Source organism: Tiliqua scincoides, chromosome 8 (genome assembly GCF_035046505.1).
Source record: "Tiliqua scincoides isolate rTilSci1 chromosome 8, rTilSci1.hap2, whole genome shotgun sequence".
Taxonomy (NCBI): Eukaryota; Metazoa; Chordata; class Lepidosauria; order Squamata; family Scincidae; genus Tiliqua; species Tiliqua scincoides.
The window spans coordinates 34,759,284-34,781,253 of NC_089828.1; the positions used below are offsets into that span (position 1 = coordinate 34,759,284).

At 48.3% G+C, this 21,970-nt stretch overlaps 1 protein-coding gene across 1 annotated transcript; it reads right to left on the reverse strand.

Annotated features, from left to right (window-relative positions):
- Window positions 1-9,491: 9,491 nt before the first annotated feature.
- CACTIN (cactin, spliceosome C complex subunit) lies at window positions 9,492-19,363 on the reverse strand. Its single transcript, XM_066635952.1, has 10 exons — window positions 19,248-19,363; window positions 17,362-17,854; window positions 15,910-16,005; window positions 15,092-15,237; window positions 13,941-14,103; window positions 12,944-13,058; window positions 12,043-12,235; window positions 11,695-11,829; window positions 11,051-11,322; window positions 9,492-10,451 (listed from the first exon to the last, which is right to left on the reverse strand). The coding sequence occupies exons 1-10, from the start codon at window positions 19,340-19,342 to the stop codon at window positions 9,961-9,963; spliced, it is 2,199 nt and encodes a 732-aa protein (XP_066492049.1). The 5' UTR covers window positions 19,343-19,363; the 3' UTR covers window positions 9,492-9,960.
- Between the last annotated feature and the right edge of the window lie 2,607 nt (window positions 19,364-21,970).

The window sequence follows — 21,970 nt, forward strand, 5'->3', positions numbered from 1 at the left end:
CATCTCCTGTTTGCCTGCACTGCTCCACCTTTTTATTTCACTCCCTGGACTGGAAAAAAAAAAGAGGGACAGAGAGGAAGAAGAAATGTGAAAGTGCTGAGCTAGAACTTCAGCGAGTGGGAAGACCAGGCCACTACAAGGGGAGACACAACCATGAGGCAGGCTCAGGTGAGCAGGCCAGTTGGTGGGCCCTTCCTACAAGCCCCTTGTCTGCATGTCCTCCCTGAGGCCACTGCTTCTACACTCCCTGCATTTTGGAAATGAAAAGGGGAACAGAGCAGAAGAAGGCCTGGGGAGGGGAGACCTTCTCCTGGGATGAGCCTTTCCTCTCTTCCACACTATCTGGAGCATTGCAATGCGCCACAGCTTTCTGTTCCTGCCATTAAATAACATTTTTTCGTTCTCCACATGCACCCCATGGAAACAAAAACAGATTGCTGTTTTGTAACACTCACACCTGTAACTGCAGCAACATACTTTGGGGATGGTGTTTTACTGAGGTGCAAATGTTGCTCTGCACATTGGGGCAAATGCAAAGAGGCTCTTGAGGTGCTCCCATGCACAATGACATATTACAATTGCTTTTTTTTTTTTTTTTAAGCACATGAGATGAAGCACATTCAGGTGCATGGGTCCATCAGTAGTAGCAGAGTGGAGCTGCACAAAGGAGCTGATAGCTATGGCCAACTATGCACACAGAGGGCTCCGTACAAACTTTAGAAATAAAATGCCAAACAACGGAGAGGAACAGCTAAATGCACTGGTTCTACTTTGGAAACAAGGCAAGGTTATTCAAAACTCCAGCGTGTGAGGGGAATTGCAGATGCCTCTCACTTGCTACTGCTGTTCGTCAGTGATGAGAAAAGTCTCTCTCTGGTTTATCATTTCACTGAGGAGAAAGGGGTCAGTGCCCTGGAGGGAATTGTTGAACCTTCTCTCCATTGCTTCTGGGAAGTCAGCTCAGAAGAAGAGTCAAGAGGATTGCAAGCACGAAGAACAGAAGAAGAATCAGCGGACATTCCAGCACTGTTGCCTTTGACACCACTAAAGGACCTTTGCATCAAGCCGCAGAGCCAGCCATTCTCCATAGAGGGGAAGATGCAACTGGAAAGGCACATTGAACCTCAAGTCCTCACAAAACTGAGAACATTAGTAGCCACGCTGGATCAGTTCAATGGTCCATCAAATCCAGCATCCTGTTTCCAATGGTGACCAAACAGATGCTTCTGGGAAACCCGAAAGTAGGGCACGAATCCCGGCTTGCTAGTACTCAACGATGGACTGCTTCAGTACATGGAGGTTCCTAGCTATCATCGTTATTAAGAATGTAATGAGGGACTTGCTGGACCAGACCTCAGGTCCACTTAGTTCAGCATCATGCTTGCCTCAGTGGCCAACCAGATGCCTCCAGGAACCCCACAAGCTTGACATAAAGGCAACAACCCTCTCCTGCTGGTGCCCCACTTCACAAACTGATATTTGGTGGTATACTTCTTCTGAACATGGGGGTTATGTTTACTTTTTGTGGCTAATAGCCTCTGACTGGGCTGTGAATTTGTCTCGGTCACCTAGCATCAACCTCAGTCTCCTCTCCAGGTCAGCATAGCCTGAGTGGCTACAAGTGTGAGCCTGGGGGTGCCCAGTTCAAATCTCACCACAGTCAAGCATTCATGAAAAGATGGCATTGGACAAACTACTATTGTAGTGGTTCCCAAACTGTGAGCTGTGGCTTCCTGGGGAGCAACGGAAGCCAGCCAGGGGAGCCATGGAATCCTCATGAAAAACCTGTTACCCTATACATTGTATAGGATTGTAGCCTTAGTGGGGAAGCAGCGCCAGTGGCCCAGTAGATCAAGGGAGCTACCAGTCAAAAATGTTTGGGAACCATTGCACTATTGGTTCAATCTTGGTTCTCCCTCACCTGCAAAGACAACAACATTACCGGGCAACCTTACAGGGCTGTTGTGAGAATTGATTAATTCACGACTGTAAGTCATGAAGCAGCCATGAATTAAGGCAGGATGGTGAATTCTCCCCTTCGGCCCACCCATAAAGCCCTCACTTTGGAGACTTCACCATTTCAAGCCAATTGTTGATGCGTTCAGGACTATACACTGGTTTGTCGTCATTTTAAAAAGATAAACACATTTTCAGGATGCTGAATCCTACTCACCCATTTCCAAATTCAGTTCAAGTGCAGCGTCATCATGAGGAAACAGCCAGCGGCTCTGGCTCTATGGACCACCCTCAGGGGCTCAAAAGAACTCCTCATGAATGTTTCAAGCCTGCCAGAATTGCATGTAGATCTTTAAAGCAGCTTTCAGAATCGAGGCCTACGGGTCAGCTTGGAAGGCTCTTGCAGACCCTCCTTCCTACTTCCCCAGAACAGAACGCTTGGATGGTCTATCTTTCGGAAGCAGAGGGCCACAGCTGCTCACTTTTTAATGCCCAGGGAACCATATGCATGATATTTTCTTGCTAGCTCTTTTTTTTTTTATTTCCCCTGAGTCTGACACAGTTGGCAGAGCCCAAACCAGAGGAAACCCACAGCTCCGATACTGACAGGCGTCTGCTTCAGCAGCCAGAGGAAGGGAAGTTCTCCAGAGCCCTTCAGAGACTGGGTATATTGTAGGTCAAGTTAATGAGGACTAGCATGCTGTGCATTTGCTATCCTGCCCAAATTCAGCCTACCTTTGGCTATGCAATGCAGCGCCACCACTAAGCTGTTAGGCAGGAAATGACTAACTGCCCAATCCTGAGCTGCCTGGTGCGCAGGGCTGCAGCAGCACTGAAAATGGCAGTCGCCGCATCCAGCGCGCTCCAGGCAGCCACTGGCGGCTCCTCGGGAGAAGAGAACTTTTGTCCCCTTCCCCTGGGTAAAGCAAGTAGCCCCACAATGGGGCTGGTCGATTCTATTGTGACCCAAAGGTCGGTGTAGAATCAAGAGCCACTGTGTTGGACGGTGAGCCCGACGCTGAGGCTCTGGATATGGTGGAGCAAGCTCCACTGATCCCGCCTCCCTTCTCCCCTGCCCCTTCTCCCTGGAACGCCTCCTCCCCTCTCCCCGCCCTCCCTCCCCCTCCCCCCTCCCTGGAACACCTCCTCCCCGCCTCCCCCCACACCCCCACCTACCTCTCCGCTGCTTGGTGATCCGCGCAACTGTCAAGCAGCAGAGCTCTGAAGCTCGCCCGGCACTAGCCCAACGCTGGGCTAGAACTGGTGGAGCACCAGTGCTAGGGCCCGCGACAGTGGATGCCAGCAGTGAGCCTTTGCACTGAGCTCAGGATTGGGCTCTAAACATTCAAAGAATGGCTTTGCTTAGCTTCTAACTGCAGCCCTGACTGCCCCCCCCCCCCCGTAAGTGGCAATAATGTACAGTATAAATAAGAGACTGTGGGCCAAATCCTAGTCAACTTTTCATCCCTGGTGTAGCCATGTGCGCTGCATCCTGTGGTGGAAGGGTAGTTATGGAGGACTCCTCAAGGTAAGAGAACATTCGTCCCCTTGCCTCCGGACTTCATTGCAGCTGCACCAACACTGAAAAATTGGATAGGATTGGGCCCTGTATCAGCAAGTCTTTAGTGGCTCAGTCTGTACCACGTCTTACGTATGCCTGGAAAGCAGCCACCCCAGACATCCCACAGGGTGGGCCCAGAGCGATAAAGCTGTTCCATAAATCTGAGTCTCATCAGGGCCCTCAGTACTCCCCCCCCCCCTCCTGAGACATGGTTGTCGCCAGCCAGATGGCATTTCAAGCATGCTTAAAAACTTACAGGAACTAATTTGGACCGTGTGCTGCTGCAAGGTCCCGCCCCCTGTGGGACTGAACTACTCTCATCCTGGCTTTCATTTTTGTTTAAATGTAAAAATCCAGCCCGCATTACATTGCAGATACTGTTCCAGGAAATCCATTATGCAATTATGAAGGCTCTGGCCTTATACATTAGCTCCCCTTAATAAGGCAATGCATCTTTTACGCCCCTGCTCACAGCATCATCACGTATGGCTAAGAACAGATTAATTCCGAATTCCGAGAACCTTTATTGGCATACAAGATTAATTCAAGTCTTGTTCATCAGAGCCAGGACTCTGGGTGCCAGGAGCGCAGAAGAAAATAGAGAAAATGGTGAAAGGAATGGGATTCTGCTTTCAGAATAGTTTTCCTTAAAACAAAAGCCCAAGTTCCTGGAATTCATGGCGAAGTAAAAGCATGCAAGCTTGGAAGCATGCAAGCAACGGCTCCTGAAATTTTGATATTTGAAATTTTGTTTTATAAAGGTTAACAGCATCCAGAAGACTTTGCCCAGAAGACAGGCAGTGCATGGGTTGTAACCGTATATATTACATAGATCTCTGTGGAAGAAAGCTTGCCCCATGTTCCATATACTTGTTTAGGTTTCAGCAGCACAAAAAAAATGGAAGATCTTGAATACATTTATAAATGCCTCATTGACGTATTAGAAACAAAAGTCCATCTGCACTTTGATGACAGATAAAAGAAATGGGTCAAGCTGTTTGAGAACATTTGACTTTCTACAAGTAATTTAACACCGATCAGTCCTGCTGATCTGGAGGGGATCGGGCAGTAGCCCAGCCCAGCTCAGGATCTTATTGAGTCTTGGAGAATGAGAGTCTGCAGACAAAAATACTGTTCATGTGAATCAGTAGCATACAAAAAGGGTGACCGGGGGGGGCTCGTCCCCAGATGCCAGGCTGTAGGGGGTGTCCAAGAGGCCACCCCAAGATGTTTAAACTTCTTTTTCAAGAAGAAACTTATTTCTTTTCAATAAAACAAAATGTTCCCTGTCTGTGCTTCTTCTCTGGCCATTATTATTATTATTCATTTCACATAACAGCTATTACTGAAAATAATTTTGTCAGAGGGGACAGCAAGCTTCAATGAACTGGAAAAAGAGACTAATTTTTAAACCCTTTCTCCAGCCTTTTGCATTTCTGTCCCTGGAGCCACTTGCTCCATCTAGATTGCACCAATGCACCATTCCAATGTTCTCTCTCACTGGTTTCTTGGCACAGACCAATGATCTTCAACTTGACCGGTCTTTTTTTATCACCATCTTCTCATGTCCTTGGCTGCTTGTAATCCTACAAATTGGTACAGTCGATATGTCTGAGATATTTGAAAGTCTCTCTCTCTCTCTCTCTCTCTCTCTCTCTCTCTCTCTCTCTCTCTCTCTCTCTCATTAAGTCAAAGGCCAATAAAAATTCCTAGGGCCATACTCAATCCTCAATCCTCAAATTCATCTCCTGCCATATTGGGATCTTTTAGCCTGTCTCCAGCCATGTTCTCTGGTTCATGCATACTCGCATAGACAAGTGCGCTAGCAGGGTATCTCAAAAAAATGTACACACTTTTCAACTAGCTAATTAATACACACAGGCATGTCTCCATATCTGCGGGGGTTCTGTTCTGGAACCCCTGGTGGTTAAATGAAACAATGGATATGGGCAAAACCCTCCCCACCCCATCCTTCGGAGCCCTGCAGAGACCGCAGATGTCCTGTTAAAAAAAATGCAGCTTTCTGTTCAAAAAGCGACTTCCAGTTTCATGGAGAAACCAGAAGTTGCTTTTTTAACAGAGAAGCTCAGTCTCAGCCCAGTAGAGGCCGCGGACAGATTTTAACGGAAAGGCCGCTCAGTCTCAGCCCAGTAGAGGACCCTTTAGAGGCAATGCTGTTGGGATGCGCACACAGAGGGGGCCACGGACCTGATCTGCGGATAAGTGAATCAGTGGATACAGGATCCACAGATATGGGGTCCCCTTGTACTTCATTGCAGAAAACTTGCAACACTTAAACATCTAGGGAAACAGTTGAAGAGATGTGAGGAACCACTGCAGCACCCACATTAGTGGATGCCTGCAGATCTCTTAGTCAATAATGGCAGTAGTGGATGGATGCCAGTGGAGAAGAGTTTGAGCACTTGATCTAATTCAGTGGATCTCAATCTTTTTAGCTCCACAACCCACAAAATGACCAGTCTAGTTGAAGATCATCTGGCTGTGCCAAGAAACCACAACCCACAAGTTTTGGCACCTCCAAAACTTCCAGGTTGCCAAGCGTTCACATTTTTTTTTTAAATGTAAAAAGTCCATCTCTGGAGCATGTTTTCATCAGCGAGAACGCAATGCAATTCATCTCAGTGTCAACTGGCCTGCTCCAGGCTGAGTCACGTCATGTTCTTGCTGTCAGAGACACATTCATTCACAAAAACATGCTTGAGAGGCAATCTTTTTGCATAAAGAACCATGTGAAAGTTCAGCAACTCTGAAGCTCAGTAGTACAGGTCCTACCTTGTTATACGCGAATTTTTTATGCCCGGATTTGACTCAGCACGAATGATCCCTGCAAATGAGAAGGAATGTGCTGATCCCTGGAGAAGGGGAAAAATACATCCCTTTAAAATCACAGTTTTAAAAACTGCTTTTCTTACTGTTGTAGAGAGACAGTCATGCAAGTGATCATTCTTCCGCTGAGCCAGGTAAAGGCAGGGGGTCCTTTGCATTTCAAATTGCTGACTGCCACTCTACAACAGTAAGAAAAACTGTTTTTAAACCACAATTGTAAAGGGATGCACTTTCTGATTTTTTTAAAACTGCTTTTATTTATTTTATTTTATGGTATCAGCAGGGAGTCCCAGAATCAAACCCCTGTGTATGTCAAGGCACGACCTTATTCCATTAGGAGCAATGGAGGGACAAGAAACCTGGAAGTAGGTCTTTAAATCTATTTTTCCACTGTTTTTTATCCACTGATTGTTTTTATCCACTAGCAGTTCTGGAATGAAACCCCAGTAGATAAGGAGGGACGACTGTACTTGAGTGGCATTCCACAACGTACCAAAAACTCAACGTACTTGCAACTCACAGGTCCAATTCATTTACTAGTTGTCTGGGTCAAGCTACTGCTTGTGTGCGCCATATGCAGTATATGTGTGAATAACAGCATAATAAATTTTATACTCTAAAGTGTATGTACATTTTCTTGAGACACCCTTTATGTGTCTAATAGTTATTCAGACCTCAGACCTCTAACCATGATTTGTGCCAGTGCTACTTAACAGCCTCCCAACAGTGGCTCTTTATGGCTTTGTCCCTGCTGGTTTTTCAAAGGTGTGAAAACCACATTTCTTTTTTGACTGAATTTCAGAAATTAAGCATCAATAATTCAATGCCTGGCCCGATACTGGGGGGGGGGGGGGGAGTTTACTGCTATAATTGTTTTTGGCCGACTTTATTGTTCCATTTTATTGTGGATTTTCAATGCTATAAAACTGCAACTACACCCAAATAACACTATAAAATTGATTTTAAAATAAATACCTCCCATGTTGGCATCAGCTGTCACAATTCCCTTAACAATTGAGATAATTGACCTGTACTCATCAATAAGGACTTTGCTCTTGCTCATTTGATGTATTTGAGGGGGATGTAGCTCAGTAGTGCAGCCCTGCTTTGCATGCAGAGGTTCCTGGATTCAATCCCGGGGCACCTCTGGGTAGGACTGCTGTGGCGGAGTGGTGAGCAATCAGCCTTGTGGACTAACCACTTTTGCTTTTTTGTGCGTTTCTCACCAGACACGCAAGAGGTGATCATGCTGCTGGTTACGGCAATCCCTTGCCCGAGCTCCAACCTGACTTACTGAGGTCCCAGCCTACATCTCTCTTCACCCAGTCACCCAGCATAGCACCTTGCCCAAGTACTAGTGAGGCTCCTCTGGCCACCTATCCTAGTCACTTCCTTGGAAAAGAGACTCCTTCCACAGAATGAACAGAGCTTCTAACCCTTGCCCTACACAGTGACCTATGTGCTTACTTCACATGGTATTCTCTCCCAAGGGAGTAATGCTCCTCCTGTTGGTCTGCTGTAGTCAGAAAGGTATTTCTTGGAAATGTGCACTTTTGTCAATGACATCATAAACTGGGTGCTGAGATTCCTAGCACTTTTCTGCGTTTGTCTCCTTGCTGTCTGTGGCATAGCAGCCCCTGCTAGAAAGAGTGCAATGGTGCACACCTGTATTTGTGTGCATGCATAAGGGTGGAGTGCAGTAGGGCATCACCCGATTGGCAGCAGTGGCTGTGATGTTACTCATTCCTGGGGGTTGCTGAGGGGGCATCAACCACCTGATGGCCATTCATTGGACCTGCACCAGCCACTGTCCCCTGCCTGGTTCACATAGGCAGCACTTTTGCAGCGACTGACTCCTTGCACATCAGGCTGCCACCCCGTGATTGGTGGGCTATGTCGGGGTTTCCATGGATGCTTTGTGGGAGGGCTGCATCAGAATGGAGTTGCCTAGGCTCTTATTTTCCCCTGTTGGGGCCCCTCCCAGATGCCCTGACCCCTGACTTACCCTGGAGCAGGCACCCCACGCCCAGGGTAGGGAGGCTTCCCTGCCCTTGAGGGGGGGCAAAGAAGGTTGGCTCACCCCAACCAGACAGAGGGGGCTGGCAGGGCAAACAAGGAACACAGAAGGAAACAAGCCAGGAATAGGAAAGGCCTTTTCTGCCCCACCTGGAGGAAGGGGAGGGAAGCCATAAAACAGGGAAGCCAGGGATGAGAGGCAAGCAGTGTGAAGCAGGGAGTTGTGAGGTGAACAGTTCCTGCTACCAAGCCAGGTGTGGCAGCTCTGCTGAGGAGGAGGACAAGGGTGCTGAAACCCCCTCCAGCCAATCTGAGGCCTCCCTGGGGGTGGAACAAGTCTGCTCCAGGCCCCTCCAGGGGTGGGCCCCTACATCCCCTTTGCATTCAATGGACATTGTGGGGATATAGCAGCTATGCCGGCATAACTTTGGCACAGGATTGCACCATAAGAGATTGCATCATAAGACACAAAAGAAGACAGCTTCATATGTTCATCAGGAGCACCCACCAGGTAGCATGTTCTTGGCATGGCCAGTTCAAAAGAACATCAGATAGCAAATGACAGGAAAGACCACAAAACCCAGAGAGCCAATGCTAGTCAGCGCAGATAAGCGTGAGTAAGGATGACCAAAGGTCAGTAGAAGGCAGCTTTGTATGTTTTCACCATCACTTCAATACTTTTTTTCAAGTTTAAATTAGTTTTTAATCTGACCAGATTAGTTTCAGTTTCACTGAATGGGTTTCCCTCTTTATTTTACTGTGAATGTTAACATTTTTATTTAGAATATTTATATACCACTTTCCAACAAAAGTAGTTCACAAAGTGGCTTACCTAGCAAAATAACTCAATACATGGATCCCTGTCCCCAAAGTGCTCACAGTCTAAAAATATACTTTAAATTGTGGGCACATTTTAGACTTCTTATACACAGAAAGATCAGGGTAAGTATATTTTGAAATAACTCAATAGAGCTGTGTAGCTTTGGCAGCTGGTCAATTTTGTGGGTTTACATGGTTGGCCAGAAATTTTAGATAAACTCTTCTTTGCACTGTGTGAGCCTTTTTTCCTTATTACAAACTCTACCCAATTCCAGGACAACAGACACTAAACTATTTCAAAAATTTAATTTTATTGCAACTGGATGACTTGAGCAAGAGTCACCCAATCAGCCGACACTGATAATATTGGAAAACATTACAAAAGGTCCATTAAGAATCAAGATGGTTTTGTGCCACTGAGAGAATATACATATATTAGGCAGGTCCCAGAGAAAAAGCCGCTATAAGCAAGAGAACAGCACCTCCTAGTGTTGGAGGAAAGAACTGCACCTCCATGTACAGCTGAAGCTGGGAGTGGGGGTCATCGGGGTCCTCGGGAGAGTTGTAAGACCCACAACAAACATGCCTGTCATCGTCCCCTCCCGAACTTGAGGGCATAGCACAGAACACAACCAGTGAAACCTTCCCCACAACAGTTGATGGCCACAGTTTTGGTCTAACCTCACCAACCGCCACACACACAACACTGGTCGCCTTGGACACCTGGAGAAGGAGGGCACAGGAAGGAAGCCCAACATGCCTCACCGCCGGTACCGGTAACGCTTGAAATGGAACCACAGCTGGAAGATGCCGTTGGCAAACTGGCAGCGGAAGCCGTGGCGATGGGAGTACTCCCACTCGCGGTTAACAATCTTGAAGGCAATGTCCTCGTAAGGCGGGCCAGCATGAAAGCGCAGGGTGGCAAAGTCTTTGTTGTCAGGGCAGGCCTCCAGGAAGTACTCGGGAGTGGAGCGCTTGTCGATAAGGTCTGGGTAGAAGATGTTGAACTTGTACCCTTGCACAATCTTAGGTGGGGGGTTGTCAAAATCGTAGTGGGTCTGGTTGTACTTGTTCCACTCAAAGCCTGTGTGGACACGGTTGAAGAAGCGGGGCTTGCGGGGCCGGTACTTGTCAGCCCACAGGTAGGCCTTGCCTGTCAGGGGCATCTCCACGCTGAACTGGGCCTCGTCAGCCCCCATCCCCTCCTTGGCACGTCGAAAAAATATATCCTCGGCACTTTCACTGGCATCACCTATAGTGAGAGAGAAAGAGAGAGAATGAACAGATCAGAGGCATTTCTTTCCTAAAAATCTCAGTATTTATTTAATTTTCAAAGAGCTAGTTTCTAGTCCTTGTTGGCACCAAGAAGAGAAACTATATTGTAATATAATCGGCCCTTGGCATCTACAGCAGTTCTGTTCCAAGAACCCGCACAGATGCCCAGACCTGCAGATAACTGAATCTGTGGCCTGGGCCCTCACCTGACCTCAAGACGCAACTAGAAGACACTTCCAGTCGCATCCGGGAGATCAGGTGGGGCTCTCCACCACGGGTTCGGAATGTACGGTTAGCCTAATCTGCAGGTTCCAAACCTGTGGGTAAAAAGGGCCTACCTATAATAACAATGATAATTATTTATTTAGTGCCATCCATTTGCATGACCCTTTACTCTGAATGAGAGGGCAGGACCCTGACCCAAAAGGCTTGCAATCTGAAACCAAAACAGAAGTGATCCAATGAGGAGGAAAGTGGAGGCAGTAATAAATCAGAGAAAAGTGCCATGCAGTATGATGGTGCTATGAAACAAAAAAAACTCTTTAATCCTGCACCCAGACTTTGCGTGACCTGTACCTGTGACTTGCAGCTGTTGACGAGAGAGCAGGAGGCGCTGGAGGTCCTCATCGGCCTCCACAACATGGGCATCAAAGGGCAGCTCGTGGGAGGTCAGCAGCCGGGGGCTGTACTTGCCAGCGTCGTAATCATCCAAGCTCTGCTGGATCAAGTCCTCCTCTATCAAGACAGCCTCTCCGTCCCCCTCAGCTTTGGCCTCCGACTCTGGCTCAGCCCCGGCCTCTGAAGAAGAGGGACCAGCTTGAGCTGGAGCACTCTCCTCTGGTTCCAGCCTGCAAGAGAAAAGGAGGGAAACATTCTCCTCTGGGTCACAGCCACTGAGAAGAGGCACCCCATTTTGGTCACTGCTGGGACAGAAGACTTTCCCATAAAGTCTCTGGCTTGGCCGCTTAGTCTTCAGCCCCAACTGCTTCAGTTCATGAAAACACCTCTGTCCTCCCTCTCCATTCTGAGGTGTCTTTCTGTGCTAGATCTAGACTGTAGGCATGCCGGGGCAGGGATCTTTTGATGTCATTGCTCAAATTACTCCAAGTACATATGGCCCTATAACACATTGTTATACACTATAAGCACTATACACTATGAGCTGTTGAAGAAGCGATACCCCACCACACACACCCAAGCTTTGGTTCCACCCTGTCTACCTGCTGCTGGTGCTGGCACCCGGGGACTGTGGCTCCTTCTTGATAATGGGGAAAAGGGGCTCGCTTTCCACCCCTTGCTCCTGCTTCAGCTTGTATAATTTCTGGCGCAGAACATCCTGGTGTCGCTCTCGCAGCCTGCAATGTAGGAGACAGGGAAATCAGTGCATTAGCAACAAAACCAGCTTCGGCAAGTGGCCAGCCTGGAGCTCAAACCATAGGCCAAACCTGGATGTCTGATAAGGGGATTCAGCCTCTCTCACGAAAACCCCAGCAAAACTCACAAAACAGTCACAGTATTTGATTCCACCACCACCTGCGGCAGTTGCACTGCCGGAACAGTTTACCCACCTGGCCCGAGCCATGTAGGCCTTAAGCTGCTGCAGCAAGCTCTCCCAGTAGCCAATGTCCAGGTTGGGGCCACCAGCAAGAATTTTGCCCTCAATTCCCTGGTAGATCACTTGCAGCTGGTTGTACGTCTTCCCCTTGAAGACCGACTGCACGTCGGAACTGACGGAAGCGTTCACCCCTTCGCGGCGCTCACCTGCAGGGAAACCCAGGGAAAGGCACATGCCATCACCATGGAATGAAACGACCAAATGTTTCTTGTACAATGCCTCGTCCTTCAAGTGCAGGCCACAAACCACAACCTGAAAGTTTAAGGGCTATGCAACATTGAGCTTGGAACATTCCACATGCAAAGCGCATACTCCACCACTGAGCTAGGGCCCATCCTCACACATCAGAACATGAAGTGGCCTTCTAGGGAGTCAGACCATTGGTTTCTCCAGACCAGACCTGTGTATTCTGACTGCCAGCAGCTCTCGAGGATCTCAAGAAGAGAGAAAAAGATTTCCCAGACTTGTGACCTGACATTTTATTAATTGAGGAGTAAACCCTGGCACCTTCTTCATACACCACTAAGCTATGGACTATCCCCACATATATATTACCAACTTAACACTGGGTCCCAGGTTGCAGATCATTTATTTATTTTTCACATTTTTATACTGCGCTTCCTCCAAGGAGCTCAAGATGGTGTACATAGTTCCTTCCCTCTTTTTGTCCTCACAACAACCCTATGTGGTAGATTAGGCTCAAAGATCATGACTGCACCAAGATTACAGCTACAGCGCCAACCAATCCTTCCTTCACATTGATCCTCAGACTGATTCCTCTCTGGCAAAAGACTACCATTCTTTCCACAGCCTCACTTCCCATTCAGTGCCCATGACCCAACAAACCACCTTACCTGGTCCTTTTCCAGAAGCCTCTAGTTTCCGGAGCTTGGCTATTTCATCTTCAGTGATGATGGTCATGTCCCTCCAGAAATCTACATTTTTCCCTTGCTCCAACTCCATGTAAACCTGATATGGGGGGACGGGGGACAGACAACAGGCATAGCTGTGAACAGGTCATGTCACATCTTTCCCAAAATTGATCCCAAACAAAGCCAAAGTGTATGACCCCAAAACACTGCATGATTAATCATTTTGCACTCCCATTGGGGAGGAATGTAAAATCTGCCTTGTTGGATCAAACCAAAGACTTTAAAAGAAGAGCGCAGGATCAAGACGAGAGCAGACAAGCAGAAACCAAAAGGAACAAAAAGAAAAACAAGTATTTGCCATAATTGATTAATTAAACTTCCATGTTCAAAGGCATTCTACCTCTGGACATCTGTTACTGGGGGCAAAAATGGGAGAGGACTATTGCCTTCACACCCTGCTTATGAGCCTCTTGGAGACACTCAGCTGTTAGAAGGATGCTGGACTAAATGGACCCTCTGTCTGACCCAGTGAGGCTCAAGCTCTTATGGAGCTTAAACAGAATCTCCACTTACAAAGGCAATTGATTACGGGATGCTGAGGACAAAGATGATGGGAGGGCTCTCACCTCCACCCAGAAGAATGGCATGAAGGCATCTGGCTGGCCACTATGGGAAACAGGGCGCTGCATCAAAAAGACCTTTAGTCTGATCCTGCAGGGCCCCTCTTACATTTTTACTCATGGCAGCTAAATGGAGCCTCTCTATTCAGAAGCTGTGTCTTTTGGAACACCAGTGAAAGGAGATAGACAGCAGGGATGAGCTGCTTGTGGGCCTCCCAGAGGTATCTGGCTAGCTACTGCAGTGATTGGTGTGATAGAGCATATGGACTTTTGTTTCGATCCATATGGGCTCTGCTCATCTCTGGTTCTGGGAGGCAATGCAGGGTCAGAGGAAGAGTGCCCCTCCCCCGACCTGGTACCTGGATATCCTCCAGCAGATCCTCCATGTCAGAGACAGTGAGGCCATTCAGAAAGGTGTATGGCTCATGCATCTCCACAGCCAAGTCATCGTCCTCAGCACTGATGTATTTTGCCAGGAGGTCAATGGGCTTGGCCCGTCCATCCCGGATCCGGATTTTGGAGCTACCAGAAAACACACACACACACAGAAAAGGCAAGAAATCAGATTTGCAAATAAGCAAATGCAGCATCCCTGAGTGGAAAGATGGAGCCAGCATGTAAGACACCTTCTTTGTCCATCCCTACCAGGGATGAACTGGAGTTCAGTGGCACCACAGGCAAAATACCGGAACTCAGTGGCACCAAAGGACGCACCTAATCAGTGGTATTTGCCAGCCACATCCCCACTATGTCCTCAGAAGACCCAATACATTAGAACAGTGGTTCTCACACATTTAGCACTGGAACCCACTTTTTAGAATGAGAATCTGTCAGGACCCACCAGAAGTGATGTAATGACCAGAAATGACATCATCAAGCAGGAAAATTTTTAACAATCCTAGGTTGAATCCTACCCACATTTACCCAGGAGTAAGTCCCATTAACTGTCATTGTTAAAAGATTATACATAGCAGGTTGTTAAAAGTACAGATCTGTAACATTTCCCCAAACGCGGTCACATACCATGGTAGCATCAAGTCTAATATATTAAAAATAAAATACTGTAATGAATGGGGACCTACCTGAAATTGGCTCACGACCCACCTAGTGGGTCCCCATCCACAATTGAGAAACACTGCATTAGAAGTAGCCTCTTGCCTAGGAGGAGTAGAATCCCCTCAAAGCAGAGAACGTTCTACATACTGGAAGAAATTTTGGATACAATTCTTATGCACTTCCATGGGAGTAAATGTCACTGGGTTGTGGGACTTATTTCCAAGTAAACATGCATCAGAATCAGCTACAGGTCCTTGTTCACCTGCCATGTTATACTGTCAACGTTCTCCATCCAACATAAGTAAGCACAAGCAAATGGTATCTACCAATTGCAAATGATTTGAACTTTTATAGGGTCTGATATACAGTAGCCATCAGCTGGAGAACATTCCCACCTCTCCTTACACCTGCTGCTGCTTGAGACCCACCTGCTACTTCCCCTACCCTGGCTTACCGTAACTTGGCTTGCTGCAGGTGGAAGTTGTCCTCTTGCTCCTCCCAAGTCTTGAAGTGCTCCGCCTCCTTCTCTCGCTGCAGCATCTCCAGCTCCTGCTCCCGCATGGCCTTCTCCCGCTCCCGTTCCAAGCGCAGCTGCTTTACCTGGGGGCAGGGAGAGACAATGAATGGAGCACTTACCCTTCTTCAGGAACCTAAACCTCATGCCTGTGGCCCCAACGACCATAATCTGACACAGAAAGGACATCCTTGGAGGCAGTGGCTGAGTCACCAGCCCTTGAAATAAGCTCGCAGAGCTCCTAAAATACTGATATTACCTGCCCCAAGCAGAGAACAGAGAAGTACTGCATTTAACTTATGTGCCGATTTTCTATTTTTGGGTAACTGCCTGCAACTGAAATCCTCTGGCCTAGAGTCTTTCTTGCCCTTAACACTAGAAGTGCAGGGTTGGGGGTATTCAGCTGGGACAGAAAGGCACTCTGCACATGCCCAGGGATGCTTCCTTCCATGCATCAAGGTTTTTGAGGCCCTGAGCCCAAACGTCAAAGCCTAAAATGCCCTGAGCCAAAAAGCCCTGGGCCCATCAAGGTATTGGAGGCCCTGAGTCCAAAAGTCACTTGACCCCGAGTCAGGGGGTCAAATGAAGTCCTGGAACAGAGGGCTGACCTTCACAAGGGTTATATGTAGAACAGAAGGCCACTCTCCACCTTTCCTTTCACACTCTTGCAGTACAATCCTGTGAAGGTTTACTCAGAAGTCCTAATGCATTCGGTGAGACTTACTCCCAGGAATAAATACATAGAACTGTAGATTTACCTTCTGCAGCTCCAAGCGGTTTTCCTCTTGGATCCGCTTGTTTCGGTCCTTCAACTCCTTCTCCTCCAGGTGGCCGATTCCCTTCTTTTCCAGAGCCTAGATGCAACCAAGAAACAAGCTGAGGTCAACAACCAGGAAACCACCCCTAGAAAGCCTTTTCTTCCCTCAAAAGACCAGTTCCTTCCCTGCATTATGGGCTAGTTCCTCAAAATGCCAGCATCATTTGGCCTTATACAAATCAAAGCAGTCAACGTGGAATACCGTGTACAGTTCTGGTTCAGTTAAAATGATCGAGTGGGTGGAGCTGCTTCCCCATGAGGAAGGGTGAAAGTGGGTGAGACTTTTTTGTTTAGAAGTGTTTTAGTTTCGTTTCATTCACAAAGAAAGGCAACGGAGAGCATGTGTGGGTGTGAGACAGAAGTTTACGAAATGAACTTTTGCAGGCAAGACAAGGGCAGATGTTTTACTCCCTTTCCCACAATACCAGAACCTGAGATCATCCAATTAAATTGATGTACAGGCAATTTTAGGGTAGATAAAAATGACATAATTTACCCCTGCTAACTGGGTAAGAGGCACTTTTTCAAGTGGGTGCTCCTCTTTTTAGCAGGGGGAAGAATAACTGGCCCTCCTCACCCCAGCAGTGTCTTTTCTAGTGGCTGTCTGCTGGTGTTCTTCTGCATCTTTTTAGACTGTGAGCCCTTTTGGGACAGGGAGCCATTAGTGATTTGATTTGTCTCTGTAAATTGCTTTGTGAACTTTTTTTGTTGGAAAGCATTATATAAATGCTGTTGTTAATAATAATAATAATACTTCACACAATGCAGAATTTATGGTGATGGTGACTAACTTGAATGGTTTTAAAAGGGGATTATACAAAGCCATCAATGGCTACAAGTCATAAAGAAAAAATAGAACTTTCATGATTAGAGACCGTTTAACACTGAATACTAGATGCTTTGAAGTAACAGCAAGACTGGACCGTTGCCATCATGTCCCACTTGAGAGTTACCTGGGGGCAACTGGTGCCCGCTATGGGAAGCAGGACGCTGGAACAGAAGTCATTTGGTGTGATCCTACAGAGGCTCTTCTTATGTCCTTAAGAAAGCGAAAGCAGCTCCCAATAATAGCTCACAGACAAGAATTATGAACATTCTGTGTTTGTGGAGGGAGAACAATCTCTCCAAGTCTCCCAGCTAAGGGCCCAATCCTATCCAATTTTCCAGTGCCGCTGTAGCTGTGCCAATGGGTCATGCACTGCATCTTGTGGTAGGGCAGCAGTCACAGAGGCCCCCTTAAGGTATGGGAACATTTGTTCCCTTACCTTGGGGCTGCATTGCAGCTGCACCAGTGCTGGAAAACTGACTAGGATTGGGCCCTACTACTACTGGGCCCTGACAGCTACTAAGTTGAGAGATAAACTCAGATAACAAACACAGACTCAAGACTTGCCTTACTCCAGATGAAAGCACCCAGCAAGTTGTTGTCCCCAAAGGGGTTATCTGTGTTGGTGTAGCCCATATATTCTTCCCCCCAGCCCATCTTCTCTCGCTTCTTTCGTTCCTTGGCTTCTTTCTTGGCCAGGCGGCGAGCCCGTTTCTCCTCAGGAGTCTCAAGAGCCTTCATCAGCTCCCTCTGTTTCTTCTTGTCATCCTTCAACCTCAGTCTCTCCTGGAGGCTAAGCTGCTCATCCAGCTTTTCTTCTCGGGAACTCTGGGAGTGTGATGGAGAAGGCGACGTCACAGAGGACACCGAAGACCTGGAACCAGAACGCTTCCGGCTCCTCTTTCCCCCTCTCGTGCTACTGCGGCCTCGTTTTTCTAGTGAGGAATCTGTGCTGGGGGAACGGTTCTGGGGAGGTGGAGAGTGAGTCTTGTATTTCTTGCGGTGGTGATCTCTACTTTTTTCTTTCTTCTTTTGCCATTTCTGGCTCTCTTCGTCTGAACTGAAACAAAACACAAAAAACCTTTTAAACATAATTTTAGGCAGAAAAGTCATCCATAGCCATAAAAACCCCCAGAAGTTTTCCCCATCTAACAAAGGTAAAGAAGGTAAGCATTGTTGGAATGGTAGGGAGAAGCTATAGTCTTGTTTTGCATGCTTAAAGTCCTGGGTTCAAAACTCATCATCTCCAGACAGAGCAGAGAAAAATTCCAGCCTTAAAACCTAGAGAGCCACTGCAAGTCAGCAAGGATAGCACTGAGCTAAATGGTCTGAGGGCCCAATCCTATACAATTTTCCAGCACTGATGCAGCCGCAGTGCAGCCCCTAGGTAAAGGAATAATGTTCCCTTACACTGAGGAGGCCTCTGTGACTGTTCCCCAATGGCAGGATGCAACACAAGCCCTGTTGGCGTGACTACACTGATGCTGGAAAATTGAATAGGATTGGGCCCCTGACTCAGTAAAAGGCAGCTTCCTGTGGCTTCAATCCTAACCACACTGTCCTGAGAACAAAACTGAACTGCCCCACTGAACAAAACATGACTTACTTCTGAGCAGACCGGGTTAGGATTGTGCCCTATGTTCCACAAAGGCAATTATGTTGTTGCCCTCTACATACCTACTTGAAAAGGGAACTCACTGAAACCACTGTCTCCCTGTTGATTCATAATAGCTTTTGATTGCAAGGATGGGGGGGTGCTAGAATAACCATATGTGGTCACCCTGTTCATGACCCTTCGGGCTCTCTGAAGCCTTGTATCCCCCATTACAAGTGCCTGCCCCACAGTGTTCGCTCCTTACAGACGTTTTGATTTCTCCTCCTTCATTACATGCTCCTGGGCTGATCCAGCACTAAGAATACTGTATACGGGTTAAGCCTGGGGTAAATCCACCAACCCATATCCCAACCCAACATTAATCAGGGAGGTGCTGCGGGTAGGGAGGCAGGTGAGGGAGAGCCTCCCCCCAGGAGTCCTTCAAAAAGCGCCGCCACCGTGGGAGCCTCCCACGGTGGCGGCACTTTTTGAAGGACTCCTGGGGGGAGGCTCTGCCTCACCTGCCTCCCCACCCGTCACACCTTCACTACAAAAAGGTTGGGGGCCTCAACAGCCTGCAGCCCCTGGAGTGGAAGACCTTCCCCCAGACCCTGAGAAGGAGCTGAGGGGTCTGGGGCCCTCCTGCCCCAACTGAAAACAGGCCTTGGGGAAAACAGCTGGTGGGGCTGAAGCCCCTCCAGCTGTTAACCCTTTGCTGCCCCTAAGCTACTGCAGAGGGAGAGACTGAAGCTGGGAGAACCCCCCAGTTAGAAGTTGAAGGGAGACGCTCCCTCCCATCAAGACTCTATGATCACCCCATTAAGACCCCCCGCCCCCTTTCCGCTTCCCCTCCCCGAACCTTTCTCCCCGTCCTCTCCTCCGCCGCCTGTCTCTCTCCTCAGACCCAGACCGTCTCCTTCGCCGCCGTTCCCTAGAGCGAGACCTGGACCCCATGGCCACTCTAGACCAGCAGCTTCGTCGCTTCCGGTTTCTGAGTTGGGGTCCTTCCTTTCCCTAGTCGCGATGCAAGGCTGTCTACATCAGTGCCTGATCAGGAAGTAAAACTCTTCCCGTCGCCTTCCAGCAGCGTTATCCGCGACGAGCAGCGGCCTCCCTTTCGTTCTCTCTCCTCTCTCTCTATCCAAATCGGATATTTAGGTTCGCGTGTAAAAAATAATTTTTCAGTCAGTGCTTTAGACAGCCGCTATGAGGGACTCAAATGGAGAGGGTCCTAGAAGGGAAAACAACAACTGCTCCTCCTTACAGCCCGCCCACTTCTCCTGGATTACCCGGATGCAGGCCTACCTCTTAAAGGGACAGGCACCAACAAGTGACGTCATTCACTCAGGTTCTCTTTCCAGGAATTCTGGGACTTGTAGTCGTAAAGGGGAAATACAGTAGAGGCACAACAAGGTCTAGGAGAGACCTGCAGCAGTTCTTAAGGCTGCAAGACTAGTGTGCAGACTTACTAGGGATGGGGAGGAGGTGCCATTGAACTCCATGGAGATTACTTCTGAGGAAATGTCAGGGATGTGCAGTGGGGGGAGGCCTTCCCATGCGCAGAGCGCATGGGTTGAGTGTGCTTGCGCACCTTGCACAGTGCCGCCACTGCTTTTTGAAGGGCTATGGCGGGGAGGCTCTGCTTCTCCTGCCTCCCCCCCCACCGCACATCCCTGGTAAGCATGTGTACAAGTGTGCTGTATGTGAGATTGTTTTGGAATCGAGGAAGATCTGGCAAGGAGGTAGGATGTGGTGTCAGCAGTGGCCCCTTTAAGGGTCAGGCCTGGGCATTCAGCAGGGAGTGTGCTATACAGCTGCAGCCACTTGAAGGCAATAGGGCCCTCAGGCATAAAAGCACCTGATGAAGGGCGAGTTGGGTGTGGGAAGCAGAAAAGTTTGAGGAAGGACAGGCTGGATTAATGGACTACTAGAACTGTGGCTGGACTGATTGGTGAGTGGACTTTGGAGACTGCTGGAGACACTGAGATTGGTGTTTGGCTGCCACGCCCAAGACCTGTGGAGGACCAATGTGCTGCTGTAGTGGTGGGAGGAGCTGCTGGCAGGAGAGGGGAGGAAGGAGGCCCTCTGCAGGTGGCACAAGCTAGCTACCCTTTTTGTGGGGTCCAGCAGTGCTGTAGGGCAGAACTAGGGTTATTCTTGGGGAAAGAAGGAGTGCTAATTAGCTAAAAGTGGGCATGATTTTCTAGGCAGAGCTTAGACTGGGAATCTGGCAAAACAGATTCTGCTTCATTCTGGGGAAAGCTGTTCATCCATTAAACTGAATAGTGCAGCCATTTTCAACTGCTGGGAAGGAGCAGGTTCTCCACTTTACAGGGGGATTATACAAGTTCATGAATTAAGTTAGTCAAGAAAAGCTAAATAGAGCCTCCAGATTCAAAGGGAGTCTACCTCTGAGTAACAAGATACTGCAGACCAAGAGCAGGCAAGGGCTGTTGCCTTCAAACTCTGCTTATAGACGTGCCATTGGCTGGCTGCTGCTGAAAACAGAGTGCTGGAGTGAAGAAGGATGGGAAATCTGGAGAGCCATTACCAACCATTGTAGACAATACTGACTCAGTTGAAGGCAGCTTCGTATGTTCATTGTGAGCATCCATAGATCAGAGAGTTCTGTGTTTAAGCCAAGCATAGAAGGAGCTCAGGTCGCAAGTCCGGAAAAGACCTTGGAGAGATGCTACCAGTCAGTGTAGATGATATTGGACTAGATCAGGGGTCGGCAACCTTAAACATTCAAAGAGCCATTTGGACCCGTTTTCCAGAGAAAAGAAAACCTCAGGAGCCACAAAACCCTCTTGACATCTAAAATGAAGATAACACTGCATATATAGTTTTTTTTTTTACCTTTATGCTATGTATAAAAAAACTATAGTGTGTTAAAATCAATGGGATTTCGTTTGACTCCAAAGTGGAGTCAGGGGAGGGGGGAAAAAACCGACAGATGCTGCTTTGCGCTGAATCGAAGCAATGGGAAGACTTATGCAGGCTTACTCAGAAGTAAGCGCCTCTCTGATTTCCATGGGGCTTTCTCCTTAGTGTGTGTAGTATTAGGATTGCATCCTCCACTCTCAGACTTCTTTTGGGAAGTCTGCCCTGTCAGTTTCAGAGGGACTGACTTCCATGCTCAGGCGCACTGACCAGGAGACAAATCGCAGGAAGGCCAGAGGGGCTGATTCCGGAGTCGGCTCCCAATCCTAAGCATGCCTCACGAAGCCTGCCAGACTCAGAGGGATGGAGCCGAAGGATCCCCCTGCCTGCTCTGTGCCGGGGGGGGGGGAACGGCGCTAGGGTCAGAAGAGCCCAGCCTGGGCGCAGGGGAGGCACACACGCACCTCGGGCTGAGCACTCCAAGTTGTGGGGAGGGGTCGGAGGAGGCTTCGGAGCGCAGTTTATCTGCCTCGGAAATGCCTTTGTATTTTTACGTAGTAATTAGTTTAGCAAAGGGGGTGACAGAGAGGCGTTCTGTCACCGCCTTTGCCACTTTCACCCGCCCTTCCCCGCTGAGCCCATGCGCCACCAGCTCTCCCTGCCCGGCCACAGGGGTCCCTGCAAAGCGCCCCCCGCGCC

Coding starts and splice junctions, on each gene's coding strand:
- CACTIN (XM_066635952.1), bottom strand. CDS start 19,342: ATGGGGTCCAGGTCTCGCTCTAGGGAACGGCGGCGAAGGAGACGGTCT. Junction 16,006..17,361: donor GTGCTTTCATCTGGAGTAAG/GCAAGTCTTGAG, acceptor GGTTGCATCTAG/GCTCTGGAAAAGAAGGGAAT. Junction 12,236..12,943: donor GGCTTCTGGAAAAGGACCAG/GTAAGGTGGTTT, acceptor GTTTCCCTGCAG/GTGAGCGCCGCGAAGGGGTG.